At 50.9% G+C, this 22604-nt stretch overlaps 1 protein-coding gene across 4 annotated transcripts in view; it reads left to right on the top strand.

Moving 5' to 3' along the window:
• The window catches only part of GJC2 (gap junction protein gamma 2), a 39597-nt gene extending 20284 nt beyond the window's left edge, over window positions 1–19313 (top strand). For 2 of the 4 annotated variants that reach the window (XM_023922054.2, XM_023922056.2), the window contains one exon: window positions 13304–19313. In XM_023922054.2, coding sequence (XP_023777822.1) covers window positions 13324–14571 — 1248 coding nt within the window. In that variant the 5' untranslated portion in view covers window positions 13304–13323 and the 3' untranslated portion in view covers window positions 14572–19313. Of the gene's footprint in view, window positions 1–89; window positions 172–9438; window positions 9812–13303 lie in introns of those variants that run through there. The other 2 variants (XM_086867356.1, XM_023922055.2) reach the window with 2 other exon arrangements.
• Window positions 19314–22604: the final 3291 nt, after the last annotated feature.

Raw genomic sequence — 22604 nt, 5'->3', positions numbered from 1 at the left:
GTGAGGCAGGAGCTGCTGACCTCTGCGGCGTCAGCGGGTGGGGACCACCTATGTAAACACGTCCAGGAAGGTTCCCGTCCCTGTTCCAGCCCGTGCTCGCCTTCGGATCAGAGCCTCAGTGGATCAGGACCAGCAGCCCACGCCGATGCTCCATCCCGGAGCTCCGGGAAGGTACCGTGCTGCTCGCCCAGCCCTGGGCTCTCCTCTCTCTCATCATTTCTCTCTCATCCTCCTCTCTGCGTGTAAACCTGGCCGCGTAACCGAGTCTGCAATTACCTCAGGGGTTATTAAATACTTGCTGGTGATATCAGTGTAGGGAAATATCTCGGTGAGCAGCATAGGAACCTGTCCTGGTCGTGCTGGGAACCTGGCCAGAAGGGTAGGAAAGCTCTTGTGGAAATAATGTTTCCTTTTTTCCCTTATTTTCTGTTTGGTCTGTTATCTAAGAACAGTTGGCAAGAGCACATCCAGCCCATTTGCTGCTTTATTTTTCATGCTCGAGTCTCTGTCCTCCCTTTTAACCCTGTTTAGGTCTAATTAGTAATGGGGAAATGGGCCACGAAGTCACATCTAAGTGCTGTGGACTATTGCTGTGGAATTTCCCTCCTTGTCTTCATGGAATTCCAGAATGGTTTGAGTTGGAAGAAACCTTAAAGATCATCTCATTCCAACCCCGTGCCAGGAACACCTTCCACCACCCCAGGCTGCTCCAAGTCCCATCCAGCCTGGCCTGGAAGAGCTGCAGGGATGGATGGGGAGGGCACAGCCTCTCTGGGCAGCTTCTTGTTGTCTTCAATATAATTTTAAAGTTGGTGTTGAATTTCTTTACCATAAAGATTTCATTACCATAAAGAAAATCTGGTGTCCAGGGCTGAGCTCAGGAGGACGTTTTGGTGATTTGGGGTGGCAAGTGTGCAGCAGATTTATTTGGGGAGGGCACAGGTATGGTTTTATAAGGTGGAAGGAAGGGTTTGACAGCTGTTCCCAGCCGTTGTCCCTGCTTGCACAACACTTGGATCATGGAGCAGCCTCACTGTGACGGCTCCATCTGACCTGGCAAGTCAGAGGCTTCTCCAAAGCCAAAAGATTGGGAAATAGATAAAATAGATATCCCAGCAATGAGTGTTGGAATCTACAGAAATTTTTGGTTTTTCAGCTATTATGGTTCAGGTAAAATTTTGTCTTATCTCACAAGTCCTGCTGGCTGAGCTTCACCTCAGAGCCCTGTGGTGGGTGATGGGTTTGAGAGACCAGAGGAGGATCACCAGGGTGACCAGAGGGATGGAGACCCTCTCCTGTGGGGAAAGGCTGAGACAACTGGGATTGTTCAGCCTGGAGAAGAGAAAGCTTCAAGGTGACCTTGGAACCCTTCCTTGTGGCTAAAGGGGCTCCAAGAGAGCTGGAGGGGGATTTTGGACAAGGGATCGAGGGACAGGACAAGGGGGGATGGCTTTATATTGATAGAGAGTAGCCTTAGATGAGATATTAGGAATAAATTGTTTCCTGTGAGGGTGGGCAGGCCCTGGCACAGGTGCCCAGAGCAGCTGTGGCTGCCCCTGGATCCCTGGAAGTGTCCAAGGCCAGGTTGGACAGGGCTTGGAGCATCCTGGGATGGTGGAAGGTGTCTCTGCCCGTGGCAAGGGGTTGGAACAAGATGGGATTTAAGATCCCTTCCATCCCAAACCATTCTGGGATTCCATTCCTGGCAGAGCAGACTGCAGAGGGTGACTCAGCACCCTGAGAAGGTGACACACCAGAGCAGGACCTGGAAGCTGCTCTAGAGCACAGCGTCTGCTCCAAATGAGACCCAGATGGTCTTTAACCACCTCAGAGCTGTTAAGGCTCTTCAGAGCAGCAAGACATGAGCTCTGCCCCCAGGATGGTGTGGGATAGGGCAGGGCTCAGTGGTCCCAGGGTCTGGCCAGGGCAGAGACCACACCCTGAGAACCAGGCAGAGCATGGACCTGATGCAAATACCTGGGCTGGGCCCTGTGGGTCCTGTTCCTGGACAAATCTATGGGGCACTTGCTCGCTGCAAGCTCCTGGCCTTGGTAGAATTGAGAGATTTCTTTAACATCAACTTTGGTTGGCAAATTACAGATACTTTTGCCTTTCTAAAAAATGAGGATCATAGAATTGTTTCAGATCATCACCAGTCAACCCAGCACCATCATAACCACCCCTAAACCACATCCCCAGGTGCCATATCCACACAGTTTTGAACACTTCCAGTGAAGGTGACTCCACCACTGCCCTGGGCAGACTGTTCTAGTATTTTACAGCTCTCTCTGTGAAGAAGATTTTTCCCCTAATATCCCATCTAAACCTTCCCTGGTGCAACTTGAGGCCATTTCTTCTTCTCCTGTCACTCGTTATCTGCGAGAAGATAAAAACATTAAATAACTTCGGACCATTTCTCATGGCTGTCCTGGCTGGGTGTGAACAGGTCGTGCCATCTGCTGCAGTGGCTGTCCCTGTGTCTGACAGGGATGAGGTGTGTGATGACAGAAATGACACCATTAGTTTTTCCACTGGAACTTCCAGGGGAAAATAAAAGAGTCAGACTCTCAGGGTCAGCAGCCTGACTGTGACACTGCAAAACATTTTCCACACACAAAACCACCCCAAACCTGTGAGTATTGCAGGTGTTTGCAAGAGGAGATTGGTGAGGAAAGCTGGAGGAGGTGTTGAGCTGCTTTCAAAGAACTGTGGAATCATGGAATGGTTTGGCTGGGAAGAGACCTTAAAACCCATCCTGTCCCACCCCTGCCATGGCAGGGACACCTTCCACTGTCCCAGGGTGATCCAAGCCCTGTCCAACCTGGCCTTGGACACTTCCAGGGATCCAGGGGCAGCCACAGCTGCTCTGGGCAGCCTGTGCCAGGGCCTCCCCACCCTCACAGCCTGAAATTCTTTCCCAATATCCCATCCAAGAATTCCTTCCCAATATCCCATCCATCCCCGCCCTCTGGCAGTGGGAAACCATTCCCTGTGTCCTGTCCCTCCATCCCTTGTCCCCAGTCCCTCTCCAGCTCTCCTGGAGCCCCTTCAGGCCCTGCAAGGGGCTCTGAGCCCTCCCTGGAGCTTCTCCTCTCCAGGGGAACATTCCCAGCTCTCCCAGCTCCAGAGCAGAGGGGCTCCAGCCCTGGAGCAGCTCTGGGGTCTCCTCTGGAGTTGCTCTGACAGCTCCATGTCCTTTCCTGTGCTTTGCTTGTGCAGGTCCCACGGACAGAACTGCTCCACCTCCATTTTGGGGGTTGCTGTCTTTATGCTCAAGCTGTTCTCAAGGTGCTGCTGCTCCCATCCCCTTCCCTCTTCCCACACTGACACAGGGAATGTGGTTTTCGTGCCGCTGAGGAATAGGGGAAAATGTTCCTTTCATCCACTTGGCACCAGTCAGGGACCTCACCCAGCAGCTCCTGAATGCAGCTCGGAAGCCGTGGCTGAGCTCCCAACCTCTCCTGACCCCTTTTCCTGGGGCTCTTCCAAGCTCCCTCCTAACACTCCACCTCTGCCTGTCCACAGGTGTTAGGGAAAAAAAAAAACCCACACCTTTCTGGAGCAGCCAAAAATGTGTCCATTTCCCTTTTTTTCCAGCATCCCCTAACCTTTCCCATACACCCTGACCCTTTTCCTCTGCCCCCACCTGCATTAAGGCCCCGCTGTGGGCTGAACTGTGGATGGAGGGATATTCACATGAACAAAAGCAGGAGGAGGAGATGATCCGTGAGCTTTTGCATGGCCCAGGGATGGATTTCCTCCAATTTTAATTGAATTGTTTTAATTTTTTATTTTTTTTTTTCACTCTTTTGTACAAGTTCAGGAAGGTCTAGAGCAAGGCAAGCCTGGCCTGGCTTCACAGGGCTGGCAACACCGAGTGGAAATTTTATTGTTTCCTGTTATGAGAGCTCAGGGAGCCATGATGGGATTTCAGGAGAAGCTCGGGCAGCTCTAACTCCAGGGATGACCCTGGTGGGTGGGGTTGGAGATGGCCTTTCATTCTCATTGCTCCTCCAGCTACTTCAGGAAAGGGAAGCAAATAGAGGAGGGAATAATGGCTCGATTTGACCTCTGGCTGTCGAGGCAGATGTTTTCTTTGGAGCAGGAATAGATGCTGGGGAAAAAAAAGCTATAGAGGGCTTTGCTGAGCCACGTCCCAGGGCTCCACCTGAGGCCCTTCTTGCCAGCTCTCAGTACATCCCCTGTCATCTCACCACCTCAGACACTTCAGCAGAAAGGTTCCCCTCAGAAAAATTAATGTGTTTTTTTCTCAACACTGAAATTTTTCTCAAGAATGTGTCCATCGCAGCGAAATTTTCAGCTGGGAAGGGCTGGAATAAATTGCTTCTGCTCTCCAGCTCGGGTTTAAACATTTCCTCTGGGGTTTTGTACTTGAGAATTTAAATCTCATTGTTATTTAACCATATCAGATAAGTTTTTAGGTCATTTCAAAGTGAAGTGCTTTTACCTTTCCGCAGTCATCAGCCAGCGATATCTGAAAGGAAACTTTTCCCTGCTTTTCAGCAGAAATGTTATTTATTCTGCTAACAGCTTTTGCTTCTGGCTCCAGGCACAAACCAATGCAAACTTCACAGAAATTCCATTTTCTGACCTATCTTTGTGCTAACTGAGGCATAACTGTGGTCCAAATGTCATGGCAGCTCAGAGCCAGAGTTTACATTTTCAGAGTGCATGAAGGAAAACATCCCTCACCTCGCTTTCAAACAGTCTTACATTATTCAGCCAAAATCCCCACGGGCTTTGGAAAAATGTGTAAGACCAGATTTTCTCTGTTTTATCCTTGCAAAGAGCCAGAGACCAACCACATAACTCTTTTCCAGATCAAAACCTTCCTGGGTTCATCCAACAAGCAGAGCTGGATATGGCGTAAAAACCAACCTGATGATGAATAGCAGAGATTTTGTCTTTCTGCCCTTCAAACGACACATTTGCATTGGGGTTGTCATCACCACTGCCCTGAAAAGTCTAAGCAGAGATTGGTGATGAAGCAGATTTTAGGAACAGACCCTGGCACAGCTTTTTCTGCTGCTTGTAAATTGGTTTTTTTTAACAGAGTTAAGGTTCTGGCTGAGTTCTTAGGATGCGAGCCCTGATTAGCCCCAAATCTTGGAGAGCACCCAAAGCTCTGCATGAAGGAGGGAAGAAGTTTGCACAACTGGGATGGTTTTGTGTCTTGTTAGGGACTTTTGGATTGGGTTCTTTTTCCCTTTGAACTGAAGATTGATGAGAGGGAGGCAGTTTTCTCTCGTTCGGTCTCAGTTGTTTATTCTTTTCTTATCAGCATTACAGGGTTCAAGGAGCTATGTGCACTAAGATAGAAAAGGGGTAAAATGGCTAAAAAAGATCCTCTTCAAGGTCTTTTATATGCCCATTTACCCAATTAACAGATGCCAACTAAATTATTTTTATTAGTGACCCAATGACCCAACACCTGTGTGCTGCACTGTGGCATTTTTTACCCAATCACTCACTGCTACCCAAAAACCCCCAGGAGAAGAACATGAAGAAGAAAGAAGAAGGACAAGAGACAACACCTTAAATCCTCCATCTTGTCTCTTGTTCTCTAAACTTCTTTTTCACCCAGTGATTTAAGAAACTTTCTAATCTACACACTTACATTTTTCTTATCTAACTTTAGCATTTGTTCTCATGTATCACCATGAAAACACGCTCATGAATTTCATGTTATATGAAATTCAGTGTTTCTTTGGATCCTAGAACTAAGTATTAGAAACAAGGGCACACACTCTGTGTCTCAGACTCCAACAGTTTTGGTGTTAAGTCAGGGAGTTTGGTGGGACTGAAAGGGAGCCTGGAGGCCTGGGCTGGCACGGCTGAGTCGAGCAGGGGCCATTCCCACCTGCTCCCTCCTGCCTCAGCTTCCCAGATCCTGAACGGCTCCCTGGGACAGCCACGCTTGTCCTTGATCCCATCAGCCATGGAGTTGTTGGTTGGGTTTGTTCCATGAAGAAATGGGCTGTTTCTGACCCCAGGCACAGCCCCTCCACCCATTAACCTCAGTTCTGTCCCAGCATGGTGCTTCCATCCTTGCTGGGAGGCGCTGGCCTGTCCCAAAGCACACCAGAGATGTGGCCCAGCCCGGCCATGTCACCGAGGCGGTGACACAGCCTGGGGCCCTGGGGACACAGCTTGGCTCCTGGGCTTGCTGGAGGCTCTGGAGACTCCAGGCATGGAGAAGGAGCTCCCATTCGAGCTCTTTCCCACCAGGAAATGCAAATGGAGATGTCCCAGTGGGACACACATTTGGACTCTTGTCCAAGGAACCTGGTGCACTGGAAGGTGTCCCCACCCATGGCAAGGGGGTGGAACTGAAGTTTCTTTAAGGTCTCTTCCAGCCCAAACCATTCTGGGAATCTCCACAGTGCTCCATTCACCTCGTCCTATCAGCCAGTGCCACTAGAAATGTCAAATCTGCAACACTGGCTTGAACCAAAGCGGTCAAAAATGAGCCCAAATCCTCTTCCAAACCCATGGATTCCTGTGTGCTCATGGGACAGCAGCTCTGAAAGCAGAAGAGAGGGTGGAGGGAAGGAGGACACATTGAGGAGGGGGGTGTCCCCTGAAGCCCATCTTGAAGGGGATGAAACCTCGGTGTGCCTCCCTTGTGACTGTCACTTTCTGACCAAGCTGGAAGCCCCCAGATCCCTTTTTCCCCATAACTGCCACCAAATTACTGGCAAATAAGAATAATAACACAGTTCCCTGGATTTTTAGTCTGTGCAGAAGGGGAAAGACTATTTTCCACATCCCAATATTCCTTTTAAAATTAATTACTAGGCATAATTAATATTAATTAATAATTAATATTAATTAATATGTAACATTACTTTTTAAAAAGTAGTGCCTTTGCCACACTTTCCATCACAAATCCCTTTCAAAGTGGACAGCACACACAGCCACCAAAAGTGAGGATGAGGCCTGCATCCCACACCCAAAAGTCAGGGAAAAAAAGTTTAGTGAAATAAATCCAAGAGGAAAAATATAAGAACTAAAACTGCTGCTTCACGTTTTGCTCTCGCTCGTGGTGTTCAAACATTTTTCTGTCTCAGAGGTGAAATTCCATCATCTCAAAAGCCCAAATCCAACAATAATCAATAAGGTAAAAAGATGGCGTTTTTAATTTATCCCGATTTTGTCACATTTGTCTCAACACAGTGGGCCTTGTGTTAAAAACAGGCTCATCATTTGCACAAAGATGAATACCTTCATTGCGTTCAGTTTAAAAACTGAACAAATGAACATCCAAAAGAGGAAAATTAGAGAAGAAAATGGCCTGTCAGCACAATCCAGCAGAGAGCTTTGCAGGTTTGTGCTCAGAGTGGGTAATTATGGCCACTCCTCATCCCTGACCTAGCAGGGAGATGTTACACCGGGTCTCATTATCATTGGTGACAGCACTTATTTATTCCAATAGCACATTTAAATAAATATGTATAGATCACTGCTCTGACACACAAATGGTGCCTGGGGCAGAGGTGGCTTGGAGAGGTGATTCCCAGCAGCAGCCAGAATTATACAAAGCTCCATCACATCCTTTCCCCTCCATCTCCTCTCTTTTATTCCCATTTCTCAGAGCCAGGCATTGAACTGAGGACACGGGATGTTTTTTTCTCTGTACACTCATTAATGGCTCTGCCTCCTGCCTCCTTCCCTGGGTGATGGGTGGGTGATGGGTCAGTGATGGCTGGAGCAGCAGCAGATGTTGCCTGGCCTGCCTGAAGCACAGATGCCCCACAAAACTTTGCCCAGACACGAGTGCTGTGTGTATAAATAACCCTCATGGTTAGAAAGCAAAGAGCCTGGAAAATCTTCCTGACCCACGGGACTGGGACCACGCTGAGCTGCCTTTTATCTCCTGCTGCCTGCAGTCCTGCAGAGCCTGGGAGCTGTTCTCAGCTGGTTATTTTTAAATAACCAATAACCCTTCCCTGCAGCTCTGTCCTGCACCAGCAGGTGGGACTTTCACCGCAGGCCTTGGGTGGGAAGGAGCTCTTGGTGGCCATCCCTGGGCTCTGGTGGATGTCACGGGCTGTGGCTTTCAGAGGGAGCAGGTGTGACGTGTGCTGGGGGGACCCTGCTGGCAGGGGATGCACCCCAAGAACATTCAGTGGCCCCTGTGGAGTGACCACGAGGTGACCCACAGCTGTCTCCAGAGCTGAAGGACCTGCAGGGGAAGGAGGTCACTGCCCCAGCGTGCTGGAGGCCAATCCCTGCCCCAGGAATAAGTAGGGATAATGTGGCCTCAGCCTGCTGCATCTTCTCACTCTCAGTGGGAGATCTCCAGGGAGGCTGGGGATGGGTTTGGAGATCTCCAGGCCTGGTGCTGGTGTTTTAGAACCTCCCTGTGGCCTTTGGGAGAGCAGGCTGTCAGCGTGCCATGTGCTGAAGTTGAAACATGAAGCCAGGCTTGTGGTAATTTAACTTTTTTTAGAGGTTTATTCCCCAAAAATGCCTCCCAAACCCTGGTTTTCCTGGCGTGGCAAATTCCCACAAAGGTGTGTTCATCTCTACACCTCACTCAGCTGATAGGGCTTTTCCTGCCTATCTAGGGTGACTAATTCCAAACAGGGAATTATCAGTAATGATAAGTGAGTAATTAGCTTATAGCAGAAAACCTTGAGGAATGCTACTGCAATAAAATGTGGTACAGATGCTGCTCCTTGCAAGAGCAGCCAGGCAACAAGTTCCAATGAGCAGGAATTACCCTTCCAGGTCCATTCAGGCTTCTTGGGAAATCAGAAATCTGAATATCCTGCTTTGTCAGCACCAGGGATAATAGTTCCTGATAAACCCTATGGTTTCTAACACCCTCCCTTCATCCCAGGGCAGTTCTTCCCTGATATCCGATCATTTCCATGACCTGGCAGCTGCTGTTGCTTCCTTCTCCTCCTCATTGGCCCTTGGGTGGACTTTCCATGACTGGAAATCCTCTCCATTTCCACCTCAGCAGACACCCCGAGCCCTGGTGCTGCTGGGCAATGCCAAAGCTCCTCATGGATGGAGCAGGTGATCCTTGGGCCATCAGGGTGGAGGTTTTCTCCTTGAAAACCACTTGTCTCAGTGCATCCCCATCCTAGCTATTCCCTCCTGCAGCTGCAAAGAAGCCAGAAAAGTCTCTGCTGGTCCTCAAAACCCCTTCACCTGCTCTCTGCTCCCCCCACCAGCTTGGAGAGAGGGGATCCACCTCCTCCAGCTTTTCCTGGGAGTGCAGCAAAGCCGGAGCTCCAGGGCAGTGTTTCCCACCAGTGAGCTCCCCCTACTTTTATTTTTTTTTCATTACTATTATTTTTTTCACCCCCATCAGCCAAGGAACTTTTACCAGAATGTGTTTCCCACATGTTCCCAATTAGTCATGCTCTCAGTCTGACAAATCTGTTACCAGTGCCACAAGCTGATGCTATTAATTTACTCCCAACCGACACAAGGGCAGAATTCCAGGCAGCGCTCCTAAAACCAGACCCGGCGGCTTGTTTGGATTTAAAACCAATGCCCTTCTCTTGCCTGGCGTTGTGTGTGGAGCACCTTGCGAGGCTTGGCGAGGGGCAGGAGGGTGGGCACAGGCGGTGGGAGCAGCCCCGGGGGTCGGGCAGGTGGTGCGGCAAAGGCGGGGTCTGGCAGCGCCTTAAATATCCCTGGAGCTCCGCTTCCCAACCGCTGGAGCACAGCTGGACCGAGCCGGCGGGGCTTTATCCAGGGCAAGGCGGAGGGATTGGAGGCACAGGAATGTCGGTGGAGGAGGGAAAGCCACCGCGAGAAGCATCATGTCTCTGTGAGTAGATTTTTCTCCCCCCTCGCCGTTGTTTTCCCTGCAGTTCAGGCAGCGGAGAGAGAAGCGTGCAGAATGGAAGGATGTCCCGCTAGCGCTGATTGATGTGGTTTTTTTCATTCTTTGGCGTATTTTAGACTCAGTTTTATAAAGTTTTCCCACTTCCTAGAGCTGTGCCTAGATTGTGTGGAGGGGTCAGCGGGTTTTGGGGAACCACTGTGGGTGAGAACGTGGAGCCAACAGCTCATTCACAGGAACTGGCTGCACACAGTTCTGACTACTTGAGGTGGTTTGAGCAGTCCAATCCCCCCTTTGCAGCTGTTCTGAAGTGAAGCTGGTACCCTGTGTGTGTTTCATACACCCCTGGAGGTGGCATGCGATGATGGATGCCTGAATGAATGGATTTCAAAGCCACAGGGATGGGGAGTCCTTTCTCAGGGAGACAACTGAGCTACATGAACCACCTCAGCTAATCCATCTACCTGCTGCAGATCCACCCAGATCGGTTCTCTTTGCTTTATTTTTCATCCAGACTGCGTAACTTTCACACTGCACAGAGGAATCGGGTCTGTAGCAGGTGGAAAGATGCAAAAATCCACTTTCTGTGCTTTGAAGGTTGGGATTGTGAGGAGAGGAGCCACAGCCTTTTCCTAGTGCCAATCTATTAATCAGCACTGTGAACAAAACTTTCCTTAGAAGCTTGTTTTATTTATAATTGATTCCAAAACATCAAGGTCCACTAAACCCCCACACAAGCAATTAAAAACATTGAAATCCCACATTTTAGTCTTTGTAGGCAGTGAATCCTAAAACCCACTGGGAATTTAACCAAACTGATTTGTAGGGAGGGGTTTCTACCTCATTTCCTTCGGCTCCTGCTCCCAAATACAATGCCAGGAGGGCAGGTGGACACACAGGGGTGCAATACCAAGGTGTGACCCCACAAAGAGGGGTCCCAGGGCCACAGGAACAGCTCAGGACTGTTTCCTGCAGATGTTCCTGTAGATCCAGATGTGCAGGGGCAGTGGCAGGAGCCACAGCTCAGGGTGGTGGCTGGTAGCCAGGGATGGTCTTCTCAAAGCAACAACCCATCACTTCTGTTATTTTACAATTCCTTCCCTTTTCCTTGGCTCAGGAGATTTGGGAGCACTTAGTTGGGTTCTCCTTTCTAAAATGTGCCTCCTAGAGGGGGTGCTTTGCTAACAACCCTGAGAAATACCAGTTCAAAACTTGAATATTTACTCCAAAAGCTTGGTCAGACCCTCCCTGCTCCAGCAAACAGCTCCTGGGAGGTGCATTGGAGCTTTGGGAATGTGTCCATGAGTAACATTTGACCATAAAATGCTGAATTATCCTCCGTGTAGGCTTCAGAAACCCTTTTGGGGAGCACTGAATTTTGGATAAACTGCTCTATAGGACATTCAAAGTGGATTTTTAAGAACAATTGGGGGCTTGCAGCTAATTTGGGGGTGTCTGGACACCTGCATGGGGCCAGCCAAGGTGGGGCTGCATCCAACCCTGCCTCATCCAGGCCCGGATGCTCCACAGACAGATGCACCATGCCCCACACCCAGCAGGGTCTTCCCTTCCCAGCCCCCCATCAGCTGGAGCTTGGCTGAGTGCCTGGATTAATTCTGCAAATCATTTAACACCCCAGTTTGCCCATATCTGAATGTGAACACAACACAGGAAGAGTTAAAGACCCCTGAGGGTGTACCCACTGTAAGGCAGCAAAAAAAGGCACTCAAAGAGGGAACTTCCCCATCTCACCCCTGAATAAACCAAATTTCCTCAATAAGTAAAGAATATCTCAGTGGGCATCACTTTCCACGTCCTGCAGTGCCTGAATTGTCCCACCTGCACAGTTGTACTGACCAAGGCATCACTTTGGGGGCAGGAGAGGGGGATTCTGGTCCCAGCAGCTTTGAGGATTGAGGGCAGAGAGAAGAATTTCCCCACCTCTCCTTCTGGCTTATGACCCAGCTGCTTCTCCCCTCCCTGCCTCAGTTTCCCCAGCCCAGGACAAGAACAGCACCATCTGCAGAGCGCTCCCACAGGCTCGGCCCGGCGTGTGAAGACTGGAGGGTTTGTGTTCGCAGGGGATTTGTTTGATCTGGAAATAGCAGGGTTAGAAAATTCCATCTGCCTGCTCTCGAGAGCCCTCGACAGGGGCAGCGCCGAGCGAACCAGCGCGGAGCAAACCAGCTCTGCTTGGCTCCCGTCCTGGGAAGCAGCAGGAGCAAAATCGCATTCCAGAGAGGCTGGCTGTGGAGAGCAGAGCGGGGCACGTTTCCCTTCCTGCTCCCGTGTGGGGTCGTGCTTGTGGCTGCTCCCAGCACCGAAACCCTACAGCCAAATTTTGTGTCTCCAGTGGTGCAAAGCCAAGTTAGTGTCTCACGGCATCATCAAACCAGGTTGGATGGAGTTTAGAGCAACCTGGTCTAGAGGAAAGTGTCCTTGCCCATGGAACAAGATGATCTTTAGGGTCCCTTCCAACCCTCCAAATTATAGGATTCTGGGATTTTATGATCATTTCCCCCCCTGGATCTTCACCCCCACTCAGCCATGCTCTCCCAGCATGGAGAGTTAGGGTTGATGTCCCAACTCCTTCCACATAGGAAAAAAGCTCCTTTCTCCTTTCTCTTTTCTTCCTCCACTGTTCTTGGGGTGCAGGTGCTCTCTCTTCTGCTTTTATCTCCCAGTATCTGTACCAGTCAAGCAGTGAAATTGCCTCCTGTCTTTTGTGCTGCCTGAGGTCGCCCAAGGAACTCGGGCAGAGGTCCCACTGCAAGTTAAGCTAAACACAAAATGCTTATTAGAAGCTCTTCCTCCCCAGCTGTCCAGGTCTCCTAATAAATGCATGGTTTTCTCTTGGAAGCTTCTCAAGGTTTATTTTTGAAACAGTCTGTATTTGATTAAAGTTTTGTTTTGTTTTGCTTTGTTTCAAGAGGAACTTAAAAGGGCCATCAGCCTGTAAACATAAATATTCCCATTCTTTCACTGATTCTTTGCATTTTTTTGGGTTTGCTAATGAAAGATGTTTCAGCAGGGCAAGTCTCTGTGATGTGGGAGCATCCTCCACTGACCACCCTTTAAGGGGAGAAAGTTTCCCTAATTTCCAATCTAAACTTTCCCTGGTGCTAATTGAGGCTGTTCCCTCTCCTTCCCTGGGAGCAGAGCCCGACACCTCTGGCTGTCCCCTGCTGTCAGGGAGTTGTGCAGAGCCAGAAATTCCCCCTGAGCCTCCTCTTCTCCAGGCTGAGCCCCTTTCCCAGCTCCCTCAGCCTCTCCTGGTGCTCCAGAACCTTCCTCAGCTCTGTTCCCTTCCCTGAACACTCTCCAGCACCCCAGTGTTGTCAAAAGGAGCCCAAAACTGACACCAGGATTTGAGGTGTGGCCTCACCAGTGCCCAGGGGACGGTCCCTGCTCTGTTCCTCCTGCTGGCACAAGACATGACCTCACAGCCCTGGTTTTTATTTCCCCCTCTCCCTGCAGGTTATAACTGAGTAGCCCTTATGACCAACATGAGCTGGAGCTTCCTCACCCGCCTGCTAGAAGAGATTCACAATCACTCCACCTTCGTGGGGAAGGTCTGGCTCACCGTGCTCATCGTCTTCCGCATCGTCCTGACGGCGGTGGGGGGCGAGTCCATCTACTCCGATGAGCAGAGCAAGTTCACCTGCAACACCAAGCAGCCAGGCTGCGACAACGTCTGCTACGATGCCTTCGCGCCGCTGTCGCACGTCAGGTTCTGGGTCTTCCAGATCATCATGATCTCCACGCCCTCGGTCATGTACCTGGGCTACGCCATCCACAGGATCGCCCGCTCGGCCGAGGAGGAGAAGAAGTTCAAGGGGTTCAAGAAGAAGAAGCAGTTTGCCCTGAACTGGCAGGCCGTGCGCAACATGGAGGACGCCATGGAGGCCGACGAGGAGGAGCCCATGATCTCCGACGACGCGGCCGAGCACGAGAAAGACAAGGCCAAGCCCAAGTGCAAGGAGCAGCAGAAGCACGACGGGAGGAGGCGTATCCAGCAGGAGGGACTGATGAAAATCTACGTCTTCCAGCTCCTCACCCGGGCTTCCTTCGAGGTTTGCTTTTTGATAGGGCAGTATTTGCTCTACGGCTTTGAGGTGGAAGCTTATTACGTCTGCAACAGGGTCCCTTGTCCCCACACCGTGGACTGCTTTGTGTCCCGGCCCACGGAGAAGACCATCTTCCTCCTGGTGATGTACGTGGTGAGCTGCCTGTGCCTGCTGCTGAACATGTGCGAGATGTTCCACCTGGGATTCGGGACCATCCGCGACGCCATCCGCAACCGGAAAATCAACAGCTTCCGGCAGCCTCCCTACAACTACGCCTACCCCAAGAACATCTCCTGCCCTCCCGAGTACAACCTGGTCGTCAAATCCGAGAAGTCCACCAAGATCCCCAACAGCCTGATGGCCCACGAGCAGAACTTGGCCAACGTGGCTCAGGAGCAGCAGTGCACCAGCCCGGACGAGAACCTGCCGGCGGATCTGTCCACGCTGCACAAGCACCTGCGGGTGGCCCAGGAGCAGCTGGACATCGCCTTCCAGAGCTACAGCAGCACCCAGGCCAACACACAGCCCTCTCGGACCAGCAGCCCCGCCTCGGGGGGCACCGTGGTGGAGCAGAACAGGGCCAACACCGCCCAGGAGAAACAAGGTGCTAAACCCAAGGCCTCCCTGGAGAAAGGCAGCTCCAGCAGTAAAGACGGGAAGACGTCTGTGTGGATATAACTCCGTCAGGAAGGCGAGAGGGCAGCGTGAGCAGGGCTTTTATTTTGGTTTGTTTCTGGTTTTCAGTGTTATCTCGCGTTTGTTTCGCAGGGCACGATTTTTGTGTGGAAGCCAAGAGAGTACAAGGAGTTTCGGACCAATTTAATGCTGTCTTCCAGTGCGTTAACAAAAGACATTTCTTCCCTGTTTCCAACGTGTTCTCCAGCTGGGAACCTCTGGTGGGTGACAGGAACCTCCAGAGAGTAACAGCAAACCCCCCACACCTCCCAGCCCCTGGGTCATCAGCGGAGCCCCCGGCAGAGACTGGACAATGCGCTGTGGTGGAAGGGGAGCTGCTGGTGGCTCAGGAGGGAAGTGAGGCTGACAGGGATCAGCCACCCTCCTGCACAGCAAGGCTCGAGTGCTGCAGGCCAGGCAGTGTTTAATTACTAAATACCCCTAATCAAATTAATTTCTGATCCTTTGGTAAGAAAACCACTGAAATACTGCGCGGACCTTGGTGGCAGGCTCACAGCTGATGGCCTGCCCGGGCTGGCAGATGCCAAAGAAGGACTCGTTGGATGCTGTGAGACAGAGCTGGCACTCGTGTCAGGTCTGGGGCAGGAACACAGCGACTGCCTCGCACAGGGAGACCTAAAACCAGCACAGGGCTGAAGGTTTCGTCTTCTCTTCCTCTGCATTGAAGCAAAAATCTGCTCCAAACCCTCCGGAGCAGGAGTGAGCAGTGACATTGCGTCCTACTGGTGCCTGTGTAGCACTTGCTACAGATGTGATGGGAATTGTTGCAGTTTCAGAGTTTTTAACAAACTGCTGCTTCACATCATCAGAAAGTGCCTTTATGCAGGAAAACAAAAGCCTAAAGGGTTTAGGCTCCTTTACTTGCTGAATTTTGAGACGACCGGCGTCGGCAAATTTGTTTTCCTGATTAATTGAGGAAAAAAGCACTGTTGGCAAATTTGTTTTTCTGCTTAATCAAACCCTTATAAATAGTGGCAGGTGGCAGATCTATGCATAGTGTGTCTCTGATGTGTGTGTGTGTGTCCATGTGTAGATACAGACACGTATGAACACGTGCGTGTGAACGTAGGCATAGAGAGATAGGTGTAAACGTAAAATATCAACCCTCTGCTCCTTCTGGAGCCTTCCACCTCCCCTGAGGAAACCCAGCTGCTCCAGGACTGGGGCTGATCTCACCCTGGGGGATTTCAGCCTCCAGCCCCACCTGGGGAACTGGGAGGGGTCCCACACTTGCTGGGGGGGCTTTGCAGGAGATCTGGCTTCAGCGGGGACAGGATCAGGACAATAGCAGGAAGTTTTTCCTGAGTTTATGAGGAATTTTTTCAGCTGGGCCTGACTTCAGGGTGGTTTTCATGCACTTAGAGTACTTTGGGTGTGTGTTAAAATCAGGCTGCTGAGCTCCAAGGTTCCTACTGTTATTTGTCAGAGGATGGTTTCATCACCACCACCACGGGGAACCCAGAGAGGCAGAGCCTACAAGATCAAACCTATTGCAAAAGAAGCAAATTCTCCCTGAACACTGCACTCTCTGTGCCAAGCTGTTCCCTCAGGCTGTGCCAGGATTTCTTATCCATGGGATATTCATGGCTTCTCGCTGGACATCACTCTCATGTCCTTGAGATCAGGCCCTAAAAGCCCAGAGGATGCCTGTTCCCCAAGTGTCCAGCCCTTTGGCCATTCTTGGGAGCAGGCAGAGAATTTGGATATGCCCTTCACCCCCTGGGAACTTCAGCTGAGCTGTGTGATGCATTAGAGGGCAGTCCTGGAAGCAAAAAAAAAAAAAGGAAAGCAGAGAAACATCCCATGAAATGGGATCCAGCAGCAAATATCCAGCTTTGTGGCTTTGTGTAGCTGTCTGGGGAATGCTTCCAGGCTTGTTCCTGGTCCTGCTGAAGGCATTGGTAAAATGCCTGGAATGCTGTTTGCTCTCGCTTCCCCTCTCAAATGGGATGACTGGAGCCAGGAGGAGGATCAGCACAGCAGCACTCAGTAGTGACATCCATCCATCCCCTTCTGCTGGGAATTTTGCAGAAAAGGCTCAGAAAGGTCACACCGTGTTGGTGGGGAGACAAACATATCCAACTGCTCTGTTTGTCCTTGTCCCACGTGTGGGAATGTGCTCTGCTGGCTGGGGCAGAGCAGGAGAGGCTGGGTGCTCACAGGGCTGCTGTCACCTGGAAAAAATGCCTGCAGGGTCACAGCCCAGGCTGCTGGGGAGGAGAGAGAGAGGTGATCCTGGGTGGAAATTTGTTCCCTGGTCGCTGCAGCTGTCCAGGGCAGGAGCTTGTCCTCTACATCAGTGGGACTTCTCTTTTATTCCCAGCCCTGTGTCCCGTGGGAATCTGTGTGTATTTAAAGTCGTGATCCCAAGGGAAGGATGGAAACTCTGAGGATAACCATGGCTGGATGCTGCCTGGGTTCTTCTGATTCCTTTTCCATGAGCAATGATACCGCAGCCCCAGATAAACTCGTGCTTCCCACACGATGCTGGAAGGCAGCGTGCCCTGCAGGAGCTGGGAGTTTGGATTTCTCCTGCCCCTACCAGCGACACCTCCCTCAGCACCATTCATGGTCTGAGCACTTCCTGGTGACTCAGATCTGCCCCTCAGCTCCTGCTGACCTGCAGATCCCCCCCGTGAGTCACCACACCGGGGATAGGAATGTGACTCCCTCGCAAACGCTCCAGGAAAAAATCTTGGCAAACGCCTCGCCGTGAGGAAAGCGGGAGGCAGATTTTAAACCAAAACCCCCCCAAACCTGGTCACAGAGACTTGATCAAGTCATCAAACCCAGTCTAGACAGCAGGGCTAGCACCTGCTGCCCCAGCAAAACCCCAGCAGTGCCCATGGGAGGAGATTCCAGGTCCAGAGCAGGAGGGTGGGAAAAGACCATGGACTTTGCCAACTTGCCACCATCAAACAGCTCCCTCAAGGGTGATGTGAACCCCCTCTCTGCACCCCCATGGAGACATGGAGAAGTCTCATGCCTTTAACCTCTGCATATTTTGTCTGTTTGGAGACTTTTTTCCCCCTCAAATCTGCTTTAAGCTGAACACCTCCAATCTCATCAACCTTTCTCCAAGGGCTGCTTTTCTAGAGTTTTTTTCCCCGTTTGGACCAACACCAGCCACCTCACTCATGTCTTCCCAGCAGTGTGGCAGTGCTGGTCCTCGTGCCAACTTCTCTCCCTGCACTCGGGTCCTCCCAGTCTCCTGCAGGCCTGGGGATTGCTGCCCTCCCCAGATGTGTGGAATTCCCCAGCCAGAATCTTCCTGCCCTCCTTCAAACCCCCTTTTTACTGTCACACGGTGAGCTCAGGGGGCTCTGAGTGACCCGTGGGTCCTGCAGAGGGTTTGGATCCTCTTCCCAGCTGGTGTCACCCTCACATCTCATCTGCACACGCTGCTTTCCGCAGGGAGAGTCAATAACTGCAGTATTGACGAGTACCAGACCCAGGGCAGACTCTTGGGGGATCAATAACCCCCTTGTTGGGCAGGGACACAGGGTAACCACCCCCAGCCCTGCTCAGCCCTCAGGCCTGGAGTAGTTCCCTGCATAACATCCCTTCCCAATGGGAGCTGATCCTGCCTTCCCATGTTTCCCAAGGACTCAAGCACAGGGATATATTCCCAGCAGGAATACTCTGGTGTCAGGGATGCAAAGTTGCCTGGGAGGTCCCAGCCAGCCTGGAGGACACTGCTGATCCTCTGAGCCTGGGCAGGAGGGATCCCAGTTCTCCCAGATCCCATCTGGGCTGCACACAGGAGCCAGCAGGGGTCAAACAGCCCTAGAAACAGAAAATATTATTATTCTTGTTATTATTATTATTATTGTTGTTATTATTATTGCTACATATACTGATTTGCTCACTTTCCCCTTCTTCCTCCACTCTGTGACCTATAAACCTTTTAGGACGTTGGGTTTCACCACTGAGTCACTGCCACAAAGGTGACCAAATGCAATGATGACTCTGCAGGAATGACTCCTTTCAGGGCAGGAGCAACAGTCCCTTCCTTTATCCTGTCACTTGGGGCAGGAAAAGGATAGAGCAGCAAAGTATTCACAGCCACAAGCAAAATCCCCACCACAACTGTTCTGAACTCAACCAGCAGCTCAAGGAAATTCATTTAGAGGGTGAAGTGTCAGCCACGGAAGAAATACCAATGGTATAATTAATGCTTTGTTTTTATTTCTGTGTTTTCTCCAGGTAGCAGTTTTGTCCACACACAAGACAGGTTTAGCTTTGTGGCTGAACTAATCATAAACGTTGACTTTCTCGCTAAACTTGGTCAGATAAAGTGCCCACACTTATATTTCTTTTCTTACCATTCAGGGCCAGGAATGTCCCACAAAAGCCAGATTACCTTCTTGCTTGCATTGCATTCCACTGGGAAATACTTGAACTTAACTCAAGGCCATAACAAGTCTGTGCTGTTACAAAGTGTCTGGGATAGGTTTTTTTGTTTTGTTTTGGGTTTTTTTGATTGTTTTTTTTTATTTTTTTTTTTTTTTTTAATGTACTAACTGTATTTGTACTAGAAATTTTTGGAGTATGAAGTTGAATCTGTAAGTATTTTTCAGTGTAAATGTTACACCTGGGCTGTAGTTAGAATATTAAACACTGGTCAAAAGGGAAAGGGACACCAGCCCAACTCAACTGTGGCTATTCCACACCCATTACTAATAAAATGGAATAAAACTTACATTTTGTTACAGTACAGAAAACGTGTGGTGCTTGCTTGAGAAGGGCCCTGAGGGATGAGAAGAAATCCTTCTCCATCTCTGATTTGCCTGTTTTAGCCACGTAGGAGCTCTGTTTGCCCTGATATGGCTACAAATCATCACAAAATAGTTTTGCCTTAAGAAGCGTTTGACCTCCGCGGTGTTTGGGATGCGTTGTCTCCCTGATGAATCACTGCCTGCAGATCCCTCAGGCACAGAGCTCAAACTGCTGAGGGAAGCCTGGGCTTTCAAAAGCAAGAAAACTTTGGGGAATCTGGGAGAAACTGATGATTCAGGCCGAGCAAACGATGGGAAAGCACTTTGTGAGAGAGCTTGGCTTTCCGACCGCCGCGGTCTCCGCTCCTCCCGTTAAATCACAGACACTGTTCACTCACAACCCCTCTCCAAATGTCCTCAGGAAAAGAAATTCTGCACTCAAACATGCATTTTTTTCTGTTTCTCTGGAAGCTGAGCTGAGTTGAGAAGTTCTTTGGCAAGAGCAGGAGGTGGTTCCACCAAGAGACAGAGAAGAGCCAAGGCCAGGTTGGATGGGGCTTGGAGCAGCCTGGTCTGGTGGGAGGTGACCTAGGGGTTGATCCCGATTCATAGAGGGAAGAATGGCAAAAGCAGCCCCCATCCAGCAGTATTTTGGGAACAGGCAGAGCAATTGCAACCCCTCCCACTTCTTTGGAAAGCCAGACTAAAATTGCCAGCGCCTCTCCAGCTCTCTCTGGGATCACAGCACCCATCACTTTCACTGGCTGCTCCTTGCTGCAGGCAGAATTCCAGTCACAGCATCCCACTTGCTCCTTATCCCTCCTCCCAGGAAAATGCAGTAACAGCTGTCCCTTCCCCTCTGTCCCACCAGAAGGAACCACAGAGCCCTTAAGGCTGGCAAAGCCCTCTAAGTTCATTGAGTCCAACCAACAACTCAGCACCACAACCACTAAAAACCCCGTCCCCAGGTGCCACATCCACGTGGTTTTTAAACATTTCCAGGGATGTCGATCCCACCACTTCCATGGGCAACCTGTTGCAATGCCTGGCCACTTTTTCAGTGAAGAAATTTTTCTTAATATCCAATCTAAACCTCACCCAGTGCAACTTCAGGCTGTTTCCTCTGTCACTTGTTCCCTGGGAGAAAAGACTGACGCCCGCCCTCCTTTCAGAATGGCCCTTGTGATGCATAAATTCACTCCCTCCAAGCTGCCACTTTGCCCTATTCCTGCCTCCTGTCTGTTGTCCTTTCAATTTCCTCTATCATCACTGGTTTTACATTGCCCAGGCCTGCCACAACCCGTGCTTTTCTCTCCAAAATTTTGGAATATTGTCCCAGAAGTGCTGCTGTGGTTTACCACAGCCCCATGTCCCAGCCGCCTCTGGCTGACCTCCCAGGGCACAGCTCTGGAAATATTTGATGCACAGGGTTTGAGAGGAATAATTGCAGCTCATGTGGGTTTGTGCGTGAGGATTTGTGCTTAAAACCCCAAGAAAAAGCTGGAGAAAAATGAGTTTATTATGCCAGCATTAACCTGCAGGGCTGGCTGCAGAGGTTATCCTTGGTGAGGATGAGTTATTGACAAACAGATGCCAAGGATGAGCCCTCACAAGCGGGAGCCTCGGGCTGTGCAGGGTTTTGGGCTGTGGGAGAGCAGAGAGTGGAAAGCTGATGGAGCAGGAGGCTGCTGGCAGCTTGTGCAACCACCCCAGGGCTGCTGAGGGACACGGAGGGAATCTGTGTCCTTTGTCACCACCTTCTGAGCTGTGGGAAGGGATCCTGAGCCGCCCTGACACATCTCACTGGATCAGAGGTGTTCCACTGAGGAGGGAATTTGTGTCTTGTCACCCTGGGCCACCAGCTCTCCTTCCAAAAACACCCCTAGAAATTACAAAGCTGGTGAGGGATGATCCATCAGGAGCAAATCAGAATCCCAGAATGGTTTGGGCTGGAATGGACCTTAAGGATCACCTCGTTCCAACCCTCTGCCACAGGCAGGGACACCTTCCACTAGAATTCCACACCTTCCATTAGAAATGAACCTCATGGAAGCTCTGGGAATTGTGTTGTCGCTCCCACCAGGCTTCAGGTCCCCCATTTTTAGTGAAGACAGGTCACTGAGGGCTGGCACAAACCTTCCCAGGGCTCTCGGGGTTGCAGGTTTCAGTCACACCATGGATTGGCTCAAACCATCCCCTGAGCTGATCTAATGCACTAAACTGGCAGAGTTGTAGACACTGAAAAGTTTCAATATGACATCACTGGCTGCATAACTCCAAGAGAAAAGAAAAGCAAACACAGAGGGAAGGGAATAAAAGCAGGTAGGAAGTGGTATAACAAAGTCTTCAACTGGCTGCCTGATTGTCTTCCATTTTCATTTTTATTTCTCTTGAAGCTCTTTCAAATACCTCTATCTGTTTGATACAACACCTGTGGTGGTTGGGAATGCAGGGAGACAGCAAAGGGCTGCCTGTGGGATGGCCACTGATGATCCTCACAGCTTGGTGGGTGAAGGAGGGATGTGGAACAAGCAAAAAACCCACAAAGTTGGATCCAGATGCTGGTTCATGGTGCCTGTCGGACTCTGGAGCTCCACCCCAGCTGTTGTTCCAAACAGGTGATTTTCCCTCCTTCTCCCAGCCCTTCAAAAAGCAAACCCAGCTCCTGCTCTGGGTATATTCCCACTTCCAGGGTGAGAAAAGAACCACCCTGGGCATCAGCTCTGTGCTCCCTCAGCTGCCTCAGAGCCAGGCAGGTTCCCTCAGCCCCGTTTTGGACACACAGCTCGTGCCAGCAGGCACATGCCAAGGTCACCTCGAGTCACCTCTGCCCACATCTCTGTTTCTCCACCTGCAGCGCCTGCCCCGAGTTCCAGGGTGGACACCCCACATCCCTCAGCAGTGCCGGGACACGGGGATGTGTGATAAGGTTATCACTGTGGGGCACAAGGGGAGAGCCCGGGGCCAGCTGGCTGAGCTCACAACCCCTGGAAAACGAGTCTCCCTTCTCTCAGGGCTTTAGGAGCGGTGGGTTTGTGCTGGTGCTGCCTGTGCTGGAGGTTGGAGCGGGCTCATTCGGGGCCAGGCGGTGCCCCCTGCCCGGGGAGCCGCTCGTGTGCCGGCGCTGGCAGCGGGAAGGGGCGGGATGGCCCCAGAGCGAACCGCAGCCGCTGGAGAAGGGGAATCGCAAATGACAGGGCTGACTCACGGCTGATCCTCCGACTGAGGCATGAATTCCAGCGGAACGAGCCGCAGCCAGACCCGGAGCTACCCGGGCCCTGCAGACCGCACTTCCCA

Source organism: Cyanistes caeruleus, chromosome 1 (assembly GCF_971803275.1).
Source record: "Cyanistes caeruleus chromosome 1, bCyaCae1.hap1.1, whole genome shotgun sequence".
Lineage (NCBI taxonomy): Eukaryota > Metazoa > Chordata > Aves > Passeriformes > Paridae > Cyanistes > Cyanistes caeruleus.
The sequence above is the reverse complement of the archived record's forward strand: the minus strand, read 5'-3'. Positions and strand labels throughout refer to the sequence as shown.